Source organism: Grus americana, chromosome 3 (genome assembly GCF_028858705.1).
Source record: "Grus americana isolate bGruAme1 chromosome 3, bGruAme1.mat, whole genome shotgun sequence".
NCBI lineage: Eukaryota > Metazoa > Chordata > Aves > Gruiformes > Gruidae > Grus > Grus americana.
Genome location: NC_072854.1, coordinates 87,379,897 through 87,399,191, shown reverse-complemented (window position 1 = coordinate 87,399,191; position 19,295 = coordinate 87,379,897). Strand labels below are relative to the sequence as shown.

General features: G+C 38.8%; 1 protein-coding gene across 7 annotated transcripts in view; it reads left to right on the top strand.

Annotated features, from left to right (window-relative positions):
- Positions 1 to 19,295, top strand: part of SMYD3 (SET and MYND domain containing 3) — a 425,811-nt gene that overhangs the window by 371,596 nt on the left and 34,920 nt on the right. For all 7 annotated transcript variants that reach the window (XM_054818819.1, XM_054818821.1, XM_054818820.1 and 4 more), the window contains one exon: positions 3,140 to 3,314. In XM_054818819.1, coding sequence (XP_054674794.1) covers positions 3,140 to 3,314 — 175 coding nt within the window. The remainder of the gene's footprint in view (positions 1 to 3,139; positions 3,315 to 19,295) is intronic.

Genomic DNA, 19,295 nt, shown 5'->3' with positions numbered 1-19,295 from the left:
AAGGGATCGTAGGTACTTAGGATGTGAAGGGATATTTTGGCTCAGGTTTAGACTTCTGCCATCACAGTCTGCCACTTCATATAAATCCACTTCTAAATGAAATAAAGCTTAATCTGAAACATTGTTGATTTCTTTGTCCCATTACTCTCATTGTGAACATTTCCAGGTTCTCATTCTTTGTGCAGCAATGACAATAACAAGGACAGTCACAGTCAGGTTCATTGCAACTATTATTGAATCATTATAATAAGTAGTAACAATAATAATTGATAATTAAGCAAATTGAATGAGATGGTCTTGCACTAATAAACAGAACTGGAGCCTAATGGACATCATGTAGATATTCAATCCAATTAAAAAAACTAGTGAACAGCAACAACAAAGAAAAGATGAGCAGAAGAGAGGTAGCGACATTTACTGGAAGACTATGAGTATATTGATCCCTCTGTCATCTTAGCCTATTCAATGGAATTTCACTGATGGAATTTGGCCTATTTAGCAAGATGCCTTACCATTTTCAGAAAAATGGGCTGTCTCTGGAGCTAGAGAGAATTAAATCTTCCAGTACTCCTTTTCAGTAGCATAAAGAACAAGTTTGCATAGTGATATTCAAAACTGGAAACGGGAGATCACAATTTTTGTTGTAACAAAAAAACCCCACCAAACCACAAAACCAAAAACCACCCAAAAAACCCCAAAACCCAACATCTGAGTTTGTTTCTATCTAATCCAGAGAGGCTCATTTGTTAGCAAAAGGGAAACACTCATCTCATCTAACTTTAATCTTCATATAGTTTCTAGTCTGTCTTAAGTTCCTCTGTAGTCACTGGATTGAGACAGACAATACCGAAGTAGAACTTCAGGCATTCAGTTATACTTCAGGGCCCATGTTTTAACCTGGAAGTTAAATTGTAGGTATGCAACATGCAGTTACAATCATTTTTATACCAAAAGTATGGAGCCAGAATACTGGTCCTATTTAATGTTCCTATATTTAATTGCAGGAGAAATTCCACCTACTGAATTTTGCTAGGGCCTTTAATTAACATTACTCTTTTAACTGATATTTTAAAATGAATCAAACACATTGTAATAAAAGGTATCAGGACTGGTTGAAAAAATATGTCCTCATTGTCTGTTCAACTTCTGTTCTCATACATGGGCTGTTTGAAATGTGTCATCTTTCCTTCCATTGCACCACAATACCCGTGCTAATTGGCATGCAGCGGCAAGTGCAGTGCATGACTTCCAAAATCTGAGATGATGCCGATTATAGCTGATAGAGTGTTGTAATGCTAAAACTGCAGTTAGAGAACTTGAAGAAATACGTGTGAGTGAACTGTCTCAGACCCAAATTCCAGTTTAAGCATACAAATTGAGATGCTAAAGCCCAGTGCAGGGGGATTATTGTTGAGAAAAGGATTCCTCTGCATCTGAGGCCACACAACAGTAGCAGGCTGCTCGAGGGCTGCTCCTCTAGTCTAGAGTACAGCTTCTCTATTGTCCTGTTGCAGCTGGTAGTGGGTTTTCCAGTATGCAATTTGTATACCTGAAAATTTGGTCCCAACAGATTTTGCAGTAGAGCACATCTGCTATTAGATGCTAGTGAGTGAACAAAGCAGTGTAGTGAGAAGTAAAAGCAGACAGACTAATACTATGCATCAGCTAAAATGGTAGTCTTTCAAGAATGTCACTGCTTTGTACTTTCTACAAAAATTGTATCAAGTGGAAATAATATCCCTCATTCTTCTGTTTGTCTGTCCTTAATCAGTTGTAAAGAATACATGGATGTTTGCCAGAGATAGAAAGGTTAAGGTGCAATTTTATAATAACACATTCCTTCCCTTATATGGTTCTTTCAATCCAAGGGCATGAGAGCAATTCACAAATAATTAGTTTAGCCTTGTAAGAACCATGCTATAAATCCTGGCCCAACCACGTAGTGGTCACATTCTTAAATTTAAGTATGTAAATATTCCAATGTTCAGGGAGGACTAGTTACTTCATCACAGGGTTATCAATGTACACTTAAATCCATTGCTGGGTTGAGGTGAATAGTATTTTCAGTAATGTCGTGAAGGTAACTGCTGAACTTCCTCGAGTTGATGGTGTGGAAAGGGCTGTGATACAAACAATGTTATTACTTCTCTTACTGTGAGTCCATTTTTGATTGTTTGTTTGATTTGTTCTTACTGGTGTGTACGGTATCTTTTTGGTGGTTAGACTGCTTGCATTCTGGGACTCCCATAAAGTCCCAGATGACAGTATTCATTTAAAATCTGGGAGTACTGGTGTTTAGGTTAGGCGTGGTCAGAGAGAGAAGAATCTGGTCCACAGAGAAGTTAAACCAGTGTAGAATGTAAAGAAAATAAGTGATTTGTGGTAGGGACTATCCAACTAAAGTGAATGCAAAGCCCCAGCTTACTTTTCCTCTCTTCCAAACACACAAAAAATCTTTTTGTAGCATTGGAGGTAAAAATCTTCTTTACTGCGAAGATCCTTAATCCGGAACTACAGTCAGACATCAGAACTGTGGTGCTTTTCTTTCTCGTGCATGAAACATGCAGCTGTACATGAAAAAAACACAATGCTTTTTACAACTTTTCAAGGAGAAAGAAAATTAATTAATTGTAAGAAAAGGTTCTAATTTCATGAGAATTCTAAACCAAGTCTTGGGCAGCTTAAAAGTATATGTCATTATTTTAATATATAAAAAAAATTAATTTCTTTTTTTAGCTGCTGAGACATTTTGTTAAGACATATTTCACATGGGTTCTTGCCCTTGGGTGTGAGATTTGGAGGAGTATCTTAAATAAATAATAATGTTTCAGCAGCTAAATAAAAAGTATTTGAATTTTACTTGGTTATATATTAAAATATCCTTTCATTTTGTCATCTTTGTTTTACCCTTTATTGCTGAAATACGGCCTTTAGAAACTGTTTTGCTAAATGTAAACAAAGCATAGTTACCTAAACTACCACTTCTGAGCTCAAGTGTGTTTTCAAGACTTGAAGCAGAGTCTGGAAGATGGCAGCTTTTTTATCTTAATGCCCTGTAGTTCTTACTCCTTGCTAACAACATTTAGAACTTGTATTTTTGTTTGATTAAAGATATTTCTTTGACTAAGGCTAATAACAGAGTGGGAACAGGTTCTGGCAAGATGCCAGAATCTCTTGAGCAGCAATATGGGTCGTCTTCCAGACACAAATATCTATCAGCTGAAAATGCTTGACTGTGCCATGGATGCCTGTATTAATCTTGAATCCTGGGAAGAAGCTTTGTATTATGGCAGCAGGACTCTGGGACCATACAGGTAAGAGATGTAATTGGTTCAGCTGTTTCCAAAGATGGGGGTGGAGGGGTCTGTCTTATTAAAAGCAAAGATTGCGTTGCATCTAGATGCTTCTTACAGTTTTTATTTCTTGCTGTACATCTTGCTTTGCTTTCTAGGTTAATGGATGAGGCAGAACTCCCATTCTGCTTCCGCAGTCAAGTTAAGAGCAAATAAAGTGATAACAGGAACTATAGTCATAACTGATTATTAGCTCTTCGCTGTTTCATGTTTTCAGATACTGCCCCATCCCTTATCAGAAGCTGACTTTCTGTTTCAGACTCCATTGCCATGAAGGTGTCAGCGTTTCATGCTGAGCTAGGTCAAGCTTGAGGGACAGGTAGCTGGCTGAAATAATGTATATTCTCTGTATACTCTATATATAGAGTTTACAGAAAGAATAAAAAAAATCTTGCGAAATGCAGTTTCAACTGGAAATGAAAAAGCCCCTGGTCCTTATTTTGGGAAGTGTCCAAGGTGGTGAAGCACCACTTCTCTCCCGGTCAGTATTTGCTCCTATGCTGTTTGCTGGGAGAGTTTCTGAGTCTGATGGCCTTTTATTGATAAGGAAGGATGCTCTACGAGATCCTACTTCATGTGGTAGGTCTTGAAATGGATTGGAGCCTGGAACTGTAATGCAACTTTGGTCAGCTAGTGGAGAAAGGGCAGGTGCTATCTGCTTTGGCTTGTCTTCTAAAAGCTCTAAGACTCAAGTCTTTGGGTTCTGAATATTTGCGTTGTTTGTAACTGAACATAAACCTCTTCTGAATGTCCAGATATAATGTCATTCACACATGAATGTTCCTTCTTGGTAAGGTATTTTTAGAGCCTCCGTCTCTTCTCTGTTGGTTCTTCTATGCCATATGATGTTCCAGTACATAGTGTGATGTTGAGAAGTGTGAGGGGCATGCTAGTGCTGAACAGTATGTGCTGCTGTGAATATGAACATCTCAGATTTTATGTGTCTTCCCTAATCAAACCAGGATGCCATCAGCATTCAGCATTTTGCCTGAGGAAGTTTCGTCTGGCAGCCTGTTTCTGAATAAAACTCTGGGCTTTCATGCCCAGCATTCCAGAGATTTCACTGTAAAGTGATTGGCGAAAAATCTGCATAGGCTGTGATACACCAGAGCTGTAGAGAAGCTCGGTGTTCATAATGACTATTACTTCCCATAGAGGAGGGCATGAGTGCCTACAAATTCTCACGTTTCTTCAGGGTGCAATTCACGTCATGCATGTCCCACTTAACCTTTCAAACAGGGTTTATGTAGTACTGCAGCAGTACATGCTGCCTGCCAGCCTTCCACCGTGTGGCACGCTCTAGATGAACAGAGTAGTCTGCCTGTTTAAATGTTCCCTTATTAAATAAAAAACCCCACCAACCCTCACTTTTTTTTTTTAATTTTATAACTTCTTGACTCAGTTCTTCACCACTGAAAACTGAGGATTTTTCTACAGACATTTCCGAGAGCAGAGATTACAGTGAGGCTAAGTGCATTTTACCAGATAATTTAATAAAGCTTTCTCGGTTTTGCTTACTGAAGTGTACTGTAGTTTTCAAGCTGTTTAATGCAGGAGTTGGGAGATGAAGGGAAGGGTTTGACTGTGCATTCAATTAGTATCTCTTAAGGAATGCTATTTACATGAGATATTTGACCTTTTTTGCACCTTGAAGAGCTTGTCCTTGTTCTTTCCTCATCTAAAAGCATTATTTAAGAGAGATTTTCAGTTGTTGTTTTTTCTTTATACCTTCAAGTCATCACTACAAGCTTTGACACACCTGAAACAAAATCCTCAGTTTCTCATTACAACAAATTGTGCCCTAAGCAGCAGGAGAGCAAATCCTAGGAAATCTTTTGGGATGCATTGAATTTCTCCTGTTGAATCAATCTACTGCTTGGCTGCTCCTGCAGTTCCATTATAGCTATCTATTTTCCTTTCCTCAGCTCTGGAAAAAGTATTCATACAGCTCTCCACAGGGAATCACCTGAGAATTCGAGCAGTCCATATAAATAGGAAATCATTGTTACAACTTTAAAAGCTCTGGAGATTTGGTCAAAAACAATTTTAATTTCAGGTAATGTGTTTATTGTGCATTTTCCATTTCTTTAGCAGCAGGATTAATTTTCAGTGCTGTGTGACGCATTGTATCGTAATGTATGTTTTCATTAAGACGGTTGCTGACTTTTTCAGAATCATCCACTTCATGGAACTGGCGGAGACAGATGGTTACAATACATAAAACTGATTTGTCATACTGAATACCGACCTCTGTGTTTTAGATAGTGACAATAACCTATAAAGGGCATTGTTTAGGACCTCTCAAATATTTTTAGAACTTCCCAAAGAAGAGGAGATGGCAGCTGTCAAGATGAAAAGCTGCCTTCTCTTTTTGTGCTGAACCATAACTGTCCATTATTTGTTAAAACCTACAACATGTACTTTCACTGAATAGCCTAAGCCAAATGTATCTACACAGCTTTTCTTGTGAATGTCACAGTAATAGTCTGTCTGTACAAGAGCCTTAACAAAAGTTAAGACACTTGCCTAAGCAAAAGCTGCCCCACATCATAGCACTCAGCAGCTTGCAAAAACAAACTTCCTTTCAAAAATCCTCATGAGCCTTAACCACAGAATAACAGAATATCAGCAAGAGGTGTTACATGGGTTTGTCATGTCTCAGTTAGCACGTTCACACTCCGGGCTGACTGCTGGTCATGAAGGATTGGATTCAGAGATACTGGGTAAGGCAGACTTCCCTTAGGTTACTTCTGAGGAAGGACCCCAGCATTTGCCCCTGCATTGCAGAGAAGGCACATATGTTCTGGGGATTGAGTTGGGGTTTGGGGTTTTTTTTTCTTCCCCTTGTCTGAAGTATTCAGTGCTTGCATTGCAGACAAACAGTGGAAGTATACATCTGTTATAAAACTCTGCTAGATGTCCTCAGCTATTGGAACAAGAGTACTAGGGGGAAAAGAAGTAGCTAAGTGACACCATGGACCTACCAGATATAGGAAGCATAAGGGACTAGGGAAAGCCATGTCACCTCTGTGGGCTCCTGTGGCATCAGGTCTGGTGAGATTCTGAAACAGAGAGAACAAACATGCTTGTTTCCTTTCTGCACTGCTCATGATCTCCTGCTAAAGTTCAAGCTAATGTATGAGTCGCACTGATTTTCAGATGGGTTGTTTTAATTAACAATCCTTCATCTCCAGTGCTGCAGCATTAGGAGTTACTGGAGGGCACCGATGTTAACATGAGGAAATTCCTTCTTTTCATCCCATGCAGAAGTGCTGTTTTGTCTCTTCCCCTGGCAGTCTTGCACATCCTTCCGCCTCCATCCTCCCTCTGCTGAGTCAGCACCGACACAGGGCTTGTGCTGATGTGGCTGTTCTGCTCTGGAGTGGGAGGGAGCTGGGTATGTGCGAGCACCACGCATTTGTGTTAGATGTGCATCATTCGTCTGCTCTTCTCACGCCGCCTATTCTCTATCCCTGCCAGCAACATTTTGCAGTATTCCGTTAACTCACCTTTCCTCAGTGATTGAGATCTTTTACAGAACAAGGAAAACAATCCCAGTGAACACAATTTCAGATTGTTTTGCAAAGGACTAGATTTAAGAACAGTGACTGGGACGTGCTTCTTGTTCAGTATTTTGCACACCTAAAAAATACTCCTGCACATAAGGTAGGTGACAACAAGAGTCAGCATATTTTCTGAGAACATGGTTGCATTTTTGTTGTGTGAACAAAATGTCAGCCAGGAATTTTTGGTTTAGAATTCTAATTCAATAGATATAATGGACTGTAGTTTCTAAGTATGTGAACTTCAATCAAAAGGCAGATTAAAAATTGATGGTTGCTATAGTATCTTTTCCATGAGTCATGATCTTGTAAAAAAGCCAAAAGTAGCTGTAGAACCTAATCTTCTTGGAAGACACTCTGAACCTATTTTCTCTTCTTCAAAAAGGCTCTTCAGTAAAAAGTCTGATTATCTTTTGGTCTGATTCCCCTGCTCCCCACCCCTCCCCGCCAGCCCAAATGTGTTTTACAAAAAATCCCTGCTCTTGCACGCATGTGTTTTATAATACGTGTATGATATATGCAATGACTGGACAAAAATTAAAATTTTTCATCTTTACCTATGATCAAATATATATATATACAGTTCTTTACTATGTTCAGCAGACTCCTGTGTACTGGCTGGTTCTGAGGCACCTTCCTTGAATTTACATTTACATTGAAAGTTAGACTACCTGGAAAATTCAGAAAAAAGTGAACTGCAGTGATAAATAGGACCACTGGGGGATGCTACTGTTTAAGGGTTAAAGTCTGGATTCAGCGCCAGTCGGCACCTCGGTGGTGGGAGGTCCCCTGGGGACTTGTGCATGGCTGGCAGATTTCTGAACCTACAGATAGTAGTAATTCAGTGACCAAAGTTCAGTGTCTTAATCATAAAACCTCAGTAATAAACATAAATCTTACCTCTGGGATCACCGGAGAGGGAGACAAAAATGTGAAGGTGGAGAAAGCAATTCAAAGAAAGAATGAAACAAAGAACAGAAAGAATAAAATCTATCTTGCTCACTTCTCTGGGGTTTTAGAAAATGGCCAAGGGCCTTTGTCTGTAACGTTTAAAGCAAAATGTGTGGAAAGAAGAGAAACAAAAATCTTACCAAAGATCTGCAAGACATTAAAAAAACACAGCTCATGAGAAAATCTGAATAGCTGGGGTATCCTTTCTTTCTATTGTCTAAAAAAGAAAAACAAAAAAGAAAAAAGGTGTGAATTAAGATTTGGGAATTGAATTTTGGTTCATGAATGGTTCCCTTGGTTTTTCATCTAGAGATAGTAAGATGGTAGTCCAAGTAAACGTTAGAGGTTTGTGAAGGGAAGAACAAGGTATATTTGCTAAAAGAGTAGGTTGCGTCTGCGACAAGGTGCAAGGCTGGGGGCATCACAGCTCACTGGAACTTCAGGGACCTGTTGCTGTAAACCAAGTGAAGAACACCAAGCAGCCTTGGTGCACCTTCAACATAAGGAAATCAACAGAGGGATGAGACCTTGCTAGTGGCAAACTGCTAAAGCAGGTAGAAACAGTGGACAGCACCAAGATCGCCTCTCCACTTTCCTTTCCTCCGAGGTTATTGACAGCAGATCACTATTCACTACTTGTGTGTTTTGAATTACATGAAATTAGTTGAAGCAGTTAGATATCCTCATGAGAGACCTTTGATGTTATGTTTTATTTGTAGTCTAACAAAAATATTCACTTCACTTGAACATAAGTGTCTCCTAGTGTAACTCAGACCTTCTTATGTACTGTACTCTGTATATTGTCGTGTTATACAGCTTTTTAAAAAACTAGCATGTAAATTAACATTTATATCATTGCATGACCATTGTCTTTGTTCCTACTTTATCCCCATTTATCTCACATATTTTTTATGTGAGATAACACAAGACTCACAGCAAAAATTTTTGTTTCATATTTGTTATTTTATTCAGAAACTTAAAGGTGGTTTGTGTTCGGGAGCAGTTTAGCTATCTCTTGTGCAGATCTGAAAGGACAAAAATATACATCACAAAACCATGAAGCTGGTTCTTTTTGTTGGCGCTCTGGGTAAGAAAACCCAGTATAAATTGGAGAGCATATTGTCTCTGGTTAATTGTAGGTAATTCTTCCAAAAGACAGATGTTTGTAGCAATATTTGCACAATTTCTGGCTTCAGTGTACCTATTTTATAGATAAACAGGGAGCACACTTGTCCCTGTCCTGATATCTTTAGGAATCTTTAAAGCACTTCAGCAACCCGCTCCTATCCTCCATTCCTCCCTAATTCCTCCCCTCCAGACCCCTCCAATCCCAACAGCCTTTTCCAAAAAAGAAAAAGAAATGTTTTATGTCTGACATCTGGTGCCTAAGTTGTCTGTGTCCTGATCAATCCATTTCCCACATAGGAAATGGATTTTCTGGTTTGCTGCTTGCTTGCTATGTACATCTGCATAGCACCAACATCTTCGATTATTTGGTTCTTTTCTAGTTGTTTTTCTTGTATCCTTCTGTTACAACCACATGTTGTCCCCGAAAGTGATACTGAGCTGCGTAATCCTCAATGACTTCTGTAAGCGCACACTCCCAGAAGTGCTACCTTTCCTCATTTTCATATATTGTGCATATGGGTACAATTTGTTACTATTCTCTCCAGTCATGCCAGCTGTTTTTCAGGCATAATTTTGATGTCTCTCGGTTGTCCAATATAGTCTGTCGCACGTGAGTAGAAGTTTCAACAACGTAGGTGTTAATCTGCAGTAGCTCGTTCAGTATATAGCACGTTTCTAACCAGGTAGCCTAAGACTTTCTTAAACAGCTTCATGGCTGCAAGATTTTTCAGAGTGTTCATGCAGTAGCTCTATATTTGTATACTGGTGCTTACTAGCTTCAGCTTGAGCGTCTAGTTTCACTTTTCATTTCTAGTTTCACCTTTCACTTATGCCAAGAGCTATTTGAACCTGAGTTTTACCGATAGTGATCTCTTGGTGATCTTAGTGAACTAAATCACCAAGTTTCCCAGAGTTTCATTTTTCTCTGACACAACCACAAGTGTTGATTTCTCCATCTCTCACATAGTACTGCCAAGGTGTTTTAAGGCACTTTTTGAAAGAGTTGTGTTCTTTGTCAATGATAACTTCATCTGTAGAGATTTATTTATTTATTTATTTATTTATTTTTTACTGTAGGATCTCTTTCAGATTAAGACATTAGACTATTCAGGGCTTTAGGCTTTGTCTAGAATAAGGATTTCAGTCCTAGTCTGCCTGCCTACCAGAACTGAAAGATTCAGTTTGGTTTTATCGCCCTTAAGCAGTAATAGTTGCTATCTTTGTCTGGTAATCAGGGGATCTTGCAGTTTACAAAGCAAGGACTTATGTGGTCCTTACTTGAGCTCTTTTCATTAGTCTGCTTGTTGTTACGCACTAATTAAAGGACACAAGTGAATAAAAAAGAAGTGATTATTAAACATATACTAAGCAAATACAAAGCTCTCATATACCAACCTACAAATGCATGAGTAGATATTACATAAACCTGTGTGCTGTGAGAAAACTGCAGCATGGTTATTCAGCTGGAATGATATGGAGAATGATTTTTGGGAATGCACAGTGCCTTTGTCAATTTTGCTAAGAAGAAAAGGGTGGAGTTGATGGCATACAGATTCTAAACAAAGGTTTGGTTAGAACCTGAGCTAAAATGGGATTGGGAAGTGGTATCAAGGGAACAATTACCAGTTAAAAATATGAAGTATGAAACACGTGGAGTTTTGGATTCCTTTGACAGTAACTGAGCATTGCTTTGAAAAAACTATTTTAGAGGCAGAAATCATGGTGAAAAGGGAAACAAAGGGGAGGAGAATCATTAAAAAAGAAAGATAAACTTACAATACTATCTCTGATGAAAGAGACAAAAAAGAGAGAGGGGATGCAGAAAATAGCAGCAGAGAAGTTATAAGAAACAATGCATTCTCTGGGGGGAGAATTAGGAAGAGTCTGATTTTAGTCAGAAAATAACTATTTCTTTGTTTGAATAAATTGTCAATTTGAGTTGAGAAGGCAGAGAGTGGAGACTTGGCAGTACTTCTAAGGAGGAAATCAATTAAGAGTTCCTAGTGGTGGTGATGTGAACAGTGGTGGAAAGGGAAAACTGTGGCATTTAAGCAAGAAAACAGTCTAAGCATCCTTAGAAATAAAGGCTGAAAAAGATGAGAAAGCAATAATGTTTTCTATTGAAAAAGTGGAAAAGTTACTGGAAAGGAGGAACACAATTGTAAGGGAGGGGAGAAGAAAGGAGCAGCAGATAAGGGGAGCAAAGCAATTGAAGAGTGTAGACTCTGTTTGAAGGGTGAATCAATGAGATTGGCCAGGGACTGAGTGAGGGAAAGATGGTGCTTTGAAGAGGGGCATGCAGAACCAGAAAATCGAAGGAAGTATTGTCAAACAAGAACCATGCCAATGAGTGACCAAATTCCTAGTGAGATGATCCATCCAGCAAGGAAACCAAAGAATGAAGGTTGGAGAGGTTCTGCAGCAAAATAGGTCATGCTGAGTAAAGCTGAAATTTCCCAGACTGATGTTGACAGGAAAGGAAGAGAAAAAACTGAACATGCTGGTGAGAGGAAAAGGTAAATTACTGCAGTGAGCAAATCCTAGAGACCACAATTACTGATGTGATGGCAGACTACAAGCTAACCAGCTCTTGAATTTACCAGTTATTGAGTAAAAGGGCTAAAATATAATGGAAGGTCTTATTAGGAACACATTACTCAGATGTCCCTGAGAAACAGAAATATCTGCTACCTTGGGTAACAGGTTCATGCATTCTCCTGTCCACCATATCAAATCTGTGTGAGATATATTTCTCTTGACCTGGTCAAGATCTGTTAGTCAGTTTTCCTTAACCATATAAAACCAGAAAATCCAGTGCTTCCATATGGGGAACAACTGGAGGTAGCATAACTAGTACTAAATTATCTAATCCTGGAGTAAGAAATGACACAGCCATGTTAGGATAGCACTATTCTTCATACAATTAACAGTAGAGTTGTGCCATAGGGGACTACTCAAGAAAATGCCGAGAATATTGACTTCTACACAAACACTAGTTGCACTACCTCATAAATACAACAGTTCCTGGCCTTCAGAAATGTATTCAGTGGTTAATCTCCTTACTTCTCTGTACAACATCTAAATGTTGGATTATGCAATTTAGAGTGAAAGGGTTGATGGTGTGATGTGACATTATGCTCACCTGCAAAACCCCCTTGCACATATTCTCTTGGCTGCCATCAAAGCTGCTTCTTCCTTCCTTTCTACTCTGGTTTTCTACTAGAAAATCTGTCTGCTTTAGGCCATAACCCCAAACACTGTCTGCTGGTATCTAACCCTGAGATGTCTGCTGAGCCCCAGATAATCCAATTCCATGGATAAGCAGATGACTCAGTGCTTCTCCTCTCCAACCTCTTACCTCTCCCAAATGCCCTTCTCTTTGAGTATACTGGAACCTCTTTTCTCAGGTTCAGTTTGTCATTTCATCATCAGGCAAGACACAGAAGCCTGAGTCACCTTTAGTAATGTGACTTTGAAGAAGAAAGTACGAAGGAAGAAACAAAAAGCAAATGACTGTGGGTAGAGTGCTGAACAAAGACAGTAACTGATTACAAATGTTGGAAGGCTAACAAAAGGCAGGCTATAGCACTGCTAAGGAAAAAGTCTCTGAGAAACAGAAAGTAGGTTGCCCAAAGGGCTATGAAAGCTGTCAAAAGTGAGAGCAAGATAAATATATCACAGAGATAAAAATCACCTTCAGAAAATGATGCAAGTCTACTAATGAATAATAAAAAATACATATTTTACAAACAAAATAAAGTTGTCTTGGAGGAAAACTGAGGAATGCAATTCACACATGACCAGTAAAGGGGGAGAGGGAAGAACCAAAGAACCAAAGAACAATTGCAAGAAGCCCAGAAATATCAAAATTAGGGAGGAAAAGCCTTCCTTTTAACTTCTCCCCATCATCACAAAGGATAAAAAAGAGAGACGGCAAAGAAAACAGATACAGCCACAGTTGCAAACACCTTCCTAAGAGGAAAATCAGCTTTCTCTAGCTGTGCAATACACTCTTGGAAGATATGGTTGATGGGCTGCCAGAAGTGAAGATAAAGTTCTGGAATCAAAGTGTGTTCATTACAGCCACATCATGAATACATTTCCATATTAATTCAGGTATGTTGAATGATGCATACCAAGGATTTAATGTACTTTTAAGGCTGGCCAGCATTTCAGAAGTCTTCTGAAAACTGGCAAAAGTGACAGCCAACAAGTAGAAGCACCCTAAACCAGGTCTTTCTACTCGATTCATTGTTGACGAAATAGAAAAGAGAAAGAGAAAAGAAAATATTTTCATGCAATAGTGTGCTTGGCAGAGTTTGAAAAATGGAATTAGATCCTACATTGCTACAAAACAAAAACCTCAGTATACACAGTCATAAAAAGGAAAAACATTTAGGAGATTAATTTTCTTGTCATAGAGAGAATTTGCAAGATTTACCACAGCATTTTGTGGAGAACTTCACTTTAGACGGTGGCACAAAATACCTGTTTTAAAAATGTTTATGTAAATATGACTGGAGATCTTGCTGGGGAAGAATGGGAAATTGCTGCAAGGTTTACTGTTTGAGGTGTTCCGAAACACAGACATTGTGTCCTCTGAAACAGTGCAACTTCTCAAATCTTACAAAAAATCACACAAAATAACTTATGACCAGGGGAATGTCCTACTAGTTAGTTGCTTGCTCTCATGACAATATCTAGAGATAAGTTATCTTAGAAATTTGTCTCAGTACTGCGCCAGTGTAAGGCCTTTTATTTTTCAAGGGATTTCAAAATGTGTAACCAAGTTGGGTAATATTACCTCTACCAATTCAACATCTCAGAATTTTGAGGTGAAATCCAGGTTTACTGCAGTGAGATAACATCCTGAATGCATACTCAAGCTTTATCTGTTGCTACCTGTCTGGATTCAGATCATCTGTGTATTGTCTTGCTGGCATGTTTGCAGTGCAGGTGAGCTCTGCCAATGCTGGATATTTATCAAGAGATGCTATCAAATTGTGTAATTTGCTTGTGCCAGTAGAGAGAAAGAAAGAGAGGGAAAAAAGGTCTTTTTCATGTAACAGAGCATGAAAATTAAGCTGTGACATAAATAAAAGTATATTGACTTTCACTAAAATTGTTAGTTTTATTAAGTACTCAGTGCTTTCAAGCCCCTGCCTTGCTCTGAGAGCAGCATTGTCCCCAGGAAGTTCTCCTGTCTTCTGATACCTTGAGGACAACAAGAAAGTACAGTGGTTATCCACCTCTGCTGTGTTAAACTGTGTCCATCAAGGAACAGCCAACTCCAGATATTGCAGTGAGACGTGACTTTCCCCCTCGCAGTGGCGAGGACTGTCGCCGTACCTGATCCTGTGCCTGATCTTTGCATTTGAAAAACACCAGGGGTGGAGCATTTACTGCATCCAGTGATGCTAATAAAACCCCACAGCAAACTGTACTGAGACCCTACTAAGTTAAACGAGGGAAGAGTGACACCAAATGCGCTGATAAGTTAAAAGGACGCAGGTCCATAGAAATCAGTGGTGGTTTGTGGATCCTGATTTCACTGAAGGTCTCAGCAGCATACAATTCAGGGGTAAAAGGCCTTCTCTGTTGGTTATAAAGGTGTGGTATATATAACAGCGTGGAGGGTCAGTGTCCTTAGGGAGTCAAGCACTAAGTTTTCTTCTATACAATCTATTTCAAAGGTCAGAACTGGACAAATATTTGCCAGATTGAAAGTAGAAGAAAATTTACTTACAATTTTTCTGATATTCACCCTAAAATGCTATCCCTTCCTTTTTGTGACCTGTTTTTAAACGTAAGACAAGGTGAGGTTCTTGGCTGCTCAGAACTGATCAAATTTGTTTTACATCAGGTAAGGATGTAACGGATTCTCCATAAAACTCTACATTTCTCTCAGGCACAAATGCAGATATGCATGGTGTATATTCATCTTTGCATATACTCATACCAGTTTCTCTTGCTATCGCTGCTTCCTAACTACATAAATTCAAAATTAACTGGATTGCTGATGACTTTAACATGTTGGGTTGTATTTTTCTCCAGTTTTGTTGCTGTTGTTTTTGTTTGTTTGTTTGTTTTTTTAATTTCTGCCTACTATTCCCTGTCTTTGGACTCATTTTATCAAGGTCTTTTTGTAATGGCTTACTTCAAGCAAATGTGTGCATACTTAAGCCATACAAGTTGCATTCCAGTAAACAGCGCAAGCCTTTGGCCGTTTCTGCACGCTCCTCAGGTGGCTCATCCCTAGCCCCCAGGGCAACCCTTTGGCAAATTTCTGCTTGCTTTTGTTTAACTGAGGTTGAAAAAAGTGATTTGATTTCCAGGGTCTTTGGCAGTGCTAGTGACAGCAATGGCTTATATAGAGATACCTTAGCCTGTTCCTGAAACAAAGTCAGCGTGTTGTATTCAATACAATAACGCTACCCCAACTTGTGATTAAGTGCTCAGTGAGTTCCATTTCCTTATAAGAACATGTGTAAGAACCCAAGAATGTATGCCACAAGTGAACTAAGCATTAATCTGTCAGCAGCTTAAGTGTGTTTGGGATAGTGCAATGGAAATATGCAGTATAGTGACACAGTGTTTGTTCTCTGGGAAGCACTTAAGAGCAGATGGAACCTGTAAAACAGACTGGTTCATGAAAGTGTGCAGCTTCTATCAGATTTGTTGGATGCTTCCTTGTTTTAACCTAAATAAATACAGGCCACATATGCTTGAATTTTCAGTAAGGTGCTAGTAGGTAACCCAGCATTAACAAACGCACAGAAATTCATCGGGAAGGGACTTTTACTTAAAAAGTGTGCTTCTCTCCTAAAATAATGAGATGGGTAAAAAGTGCAGTATCATTGTGGGTATATCCTAAGGAACTGAAAAATTATTAGGGATTCTACAACAACATAAAGAATAAAATGCTGGAGTCTCATTACAATTCAATGGAAAATTAAGTCCATAGCAGGCATCTCTTAATCTTCTAGTATAAATCAATAGTATCTATAAAAATGAGGTAGGGTTTTATGGAAATGACATACAAATCTGTAACATTTAATAGAAAAATGTTAAGCATCCTACAGAGCTGTTGAAGCCTACTATAAAACTCTGCATACAATGGATACAGTTCCACTAGGGTGTGTGTATGTAAGGGAGATACTACATTTGTATCATTAATTTTGACTTTCTGAGCTCCACCACTTGCTAGTCTGAAAAAATAATAAATCCCATATCAAGATCTGGAAGACCCTTATATTTGTGCAAAGCTTCACCACAGTCAGTACTTTATGGATTTTGAGTTGTGTGCCACTGTGGCGGTGACAATTTAGTTTTTGTGTTCCAAAATTTGCACCACGTTGAACCTTTGGATGGAATTTGCAGACAACCTACATTGACATTTATCCTATTGTTTTATACTGAACTTAATCAGCTTAATAACTGACTCAAAAGAAAGGACGAAGTTTCAGAAGCTTGGGGTTTTTTCATTTTTTGAAAGCAATCAAATCAGTGTGTCTCCCAAAATAAAAAAGAGGATGTGGATTTCTAACATCTTTACAGAATTTCTGTACCTATAGCAGAGATCTTGTTTCAGCTGATTTCGTGAAATTTGCCTGGGGTGAGCAGAGTAAGAAATAATATTAAAAATGTGTATCTGGAAATACAATTCTACTCTGTGAATTATGTGTGCTGCAGTCTCCAGTTAACTTTAAAACAACATTTTATATGTTCTTCAGAGTATAGTCTATAATAGTCTATTGAGCTAGTTTGCATGTGCTGTTGGTAGGAGGACACATCCTTTGCCTGCTTTTGAAAGGCTCAGTAAAGGTCACACCTCTTCAAACCTCCGTAAGTCTTGACTATGCAAAGTATGGCAAAACCTGCATAACTGCAAAAAAGACCCCAGACCAAACCCCTCCACGTTCCCAGCAGTCGTGTATCATGCATGTTCTTTCTGCCCAGAGCACGGGAGAGCAGAACAGTAAGGGTGAGGGAGACGCTGAAAGAATGCCATACATTGTCCCAGTAACTGCTTGGTCTTGCAGCAACCGCTAAGAAATTAAAGACATTTTTGTGTCAATGAGGCTTCTATGATTGTGTTGTCCATGCCTTTGCTTGTTAGTGCTACCTAGCAACTTGCATACAGAGATGTCAAGCGTATGAAGTTCCTACAAGTTTGTAGATAATAAGAGGCCAGATAAAGAGCACCTATAAAGACAGAAGTTTAAGCTCATGTTCAAATGTATTACTAGATACCAAAATGTCCACATAACAAAAAGCAGTTTTTAATGTCCCAGTCGTGAGGAAAAAACTTCACACCTATCTTACTATGGTAGTGTAAAACAACCAGGAGCCGCAAGAAGTTTGGTAAATTTTGGTACTCCCGCAACTAGTTGAACTCTGTCATTCTGCTGCTCACCTCAGTGGCACAGCTATGGGTAGAAGCTAGGCCCTTTTTCACCCCTTCTGGGGAAAGGGAGAAGATATAAAGAAGGTGAGAGAGAGCCATAAATAGCAGGCAATATATTTGTTTAGTCTGAGGCCCATATTTCTCTTAGAAATGATGTAATCTGAGTTAAACATCTGTATTTTACAGGCATAGTACTCTGTTATTTTACATCTCAGTGAATGCTTTAGATTAGCAGAATTTGCACTGTATCAGTGGAAACGTTTGCTTTCCTGTTTGCCTGTTGTGTTGCAGAATTGTTGATTTAGTTTGTCTTATTTTGTTTTATTTTTAATGAATGGAGAAAAAAAAATTACCACAGTAAAAATGAGGCAAAAATTTTAAAAACAAGGGAAATCTTCAATCCTGTCTGCAGTTTCAATGCTACTTGAACATTACGTGGAAAAAAAAGTCATTGCATACACAGCAGTTCTTACTACACTGCCCGGATGGAGTTGAGAGGGTTTGTCAAGTCTGCATTCCTTTATATATCAAAGTAAACACAATCTTTGGTTAATGTGTTTGGAAAAAATTCAAAGCCGTCAGGTGGAATACTTGGCACTGTTGAAGTTATTGGCAAAATTTTCTTGGCTTCATTAGGGCTAGAATTTCATCTGTTGTGCTGGTTGTAGATCAGTCAGCTGTAGATGACTTGTGGATGAGTCATATGGAAGTGTCCCCAGACCTTCAGAGCTGTCAAGTCTCACACGCTGGGTAGGAAACTTGTTCTTCTGACCTCTCTCTCATACTCCCCACCCCTGGTGCAGTGGCTGTTGCTTGTCTCCATTTCCATGTCTGTCGCATCTGACAAGGAGGATCCCTGGGAAAAGTTAGCTGGAATAATTTATTGCGAGATGATTCATTATCCAGAAGCACTGCAGAGATGGGTCCTCCTCCCTCACGTGCCTGGAAGTGCAGACAGTCACACACTCATACGCTCGTCATCCAATGCGTGAATCTTGTGTGTGTGGATCCTGTAGCGTGTTTCTCTTCCTCAATTCTTTATGTGTAAGGACACTGCCATAAATTCAAGACCTGATTCTCTTTCATGTACATAATTTTTAGATTAGCAAACTTCTCTCAAAGTAAGAGAGCTGCACTTATGACTTTTGTTCACTGTAGGAGTTTTTGTTACGATACGTTGACAGATGTTTCTAATTCTCCCTGAGTTCAATGAAGCATCGTCTGCTCTTTAATTTTAGTGTAGCCTCATTTTGCAGTTTTACTTTATTCTCAATAGTTGAAGATACCTGCTTTTCACAGTCTGATGGAGATTACAAGTTATTTTATCATGTAACCCAGACAAAGCAGTGATTTAGAAAGCAAAGATTTCATGAGGCATCAGTAAAATGCTCTTCACTGTAAAACACACCCTCCTCTACTAAGCAAAAGGGGTTTGGATAATGCAAAGAAAAAACATTATCAAGTTGGGTTTTTTAATTATCACTCTGTAACTGAACATCAGTGAAGAAAACTGCTGAGAGAGAGTTCAGGAAAATGAAAAGGGAACTTATAATTAATAGTTTTGAAGCTGTCCGACTACATTACTTTTGTCTTCTTGAAGACCACACTGTGCAGTATAGAAGTTGGTCAAAAATTATGGTCTTTTTTTGAACAGCAGTCCTTAATAAGCTGATATTTATGTACTTAACATTTCTCAGAAACTTTTTTTACATGGAGATTATGTGGGGTCAAAAACATCATAAGATTGTGTATCCAATTTTGTGAAAATTGATACTTGCATGACTGCTGCCCTCTTCTTTACTCTCACAGCTTTTGGTTTTCAGTGACTTCAGTACAGTGACTTTTGATTTCAAAATATTTTTAAAAAGAAGCCAAAGAGAGGTTGGTGGATTG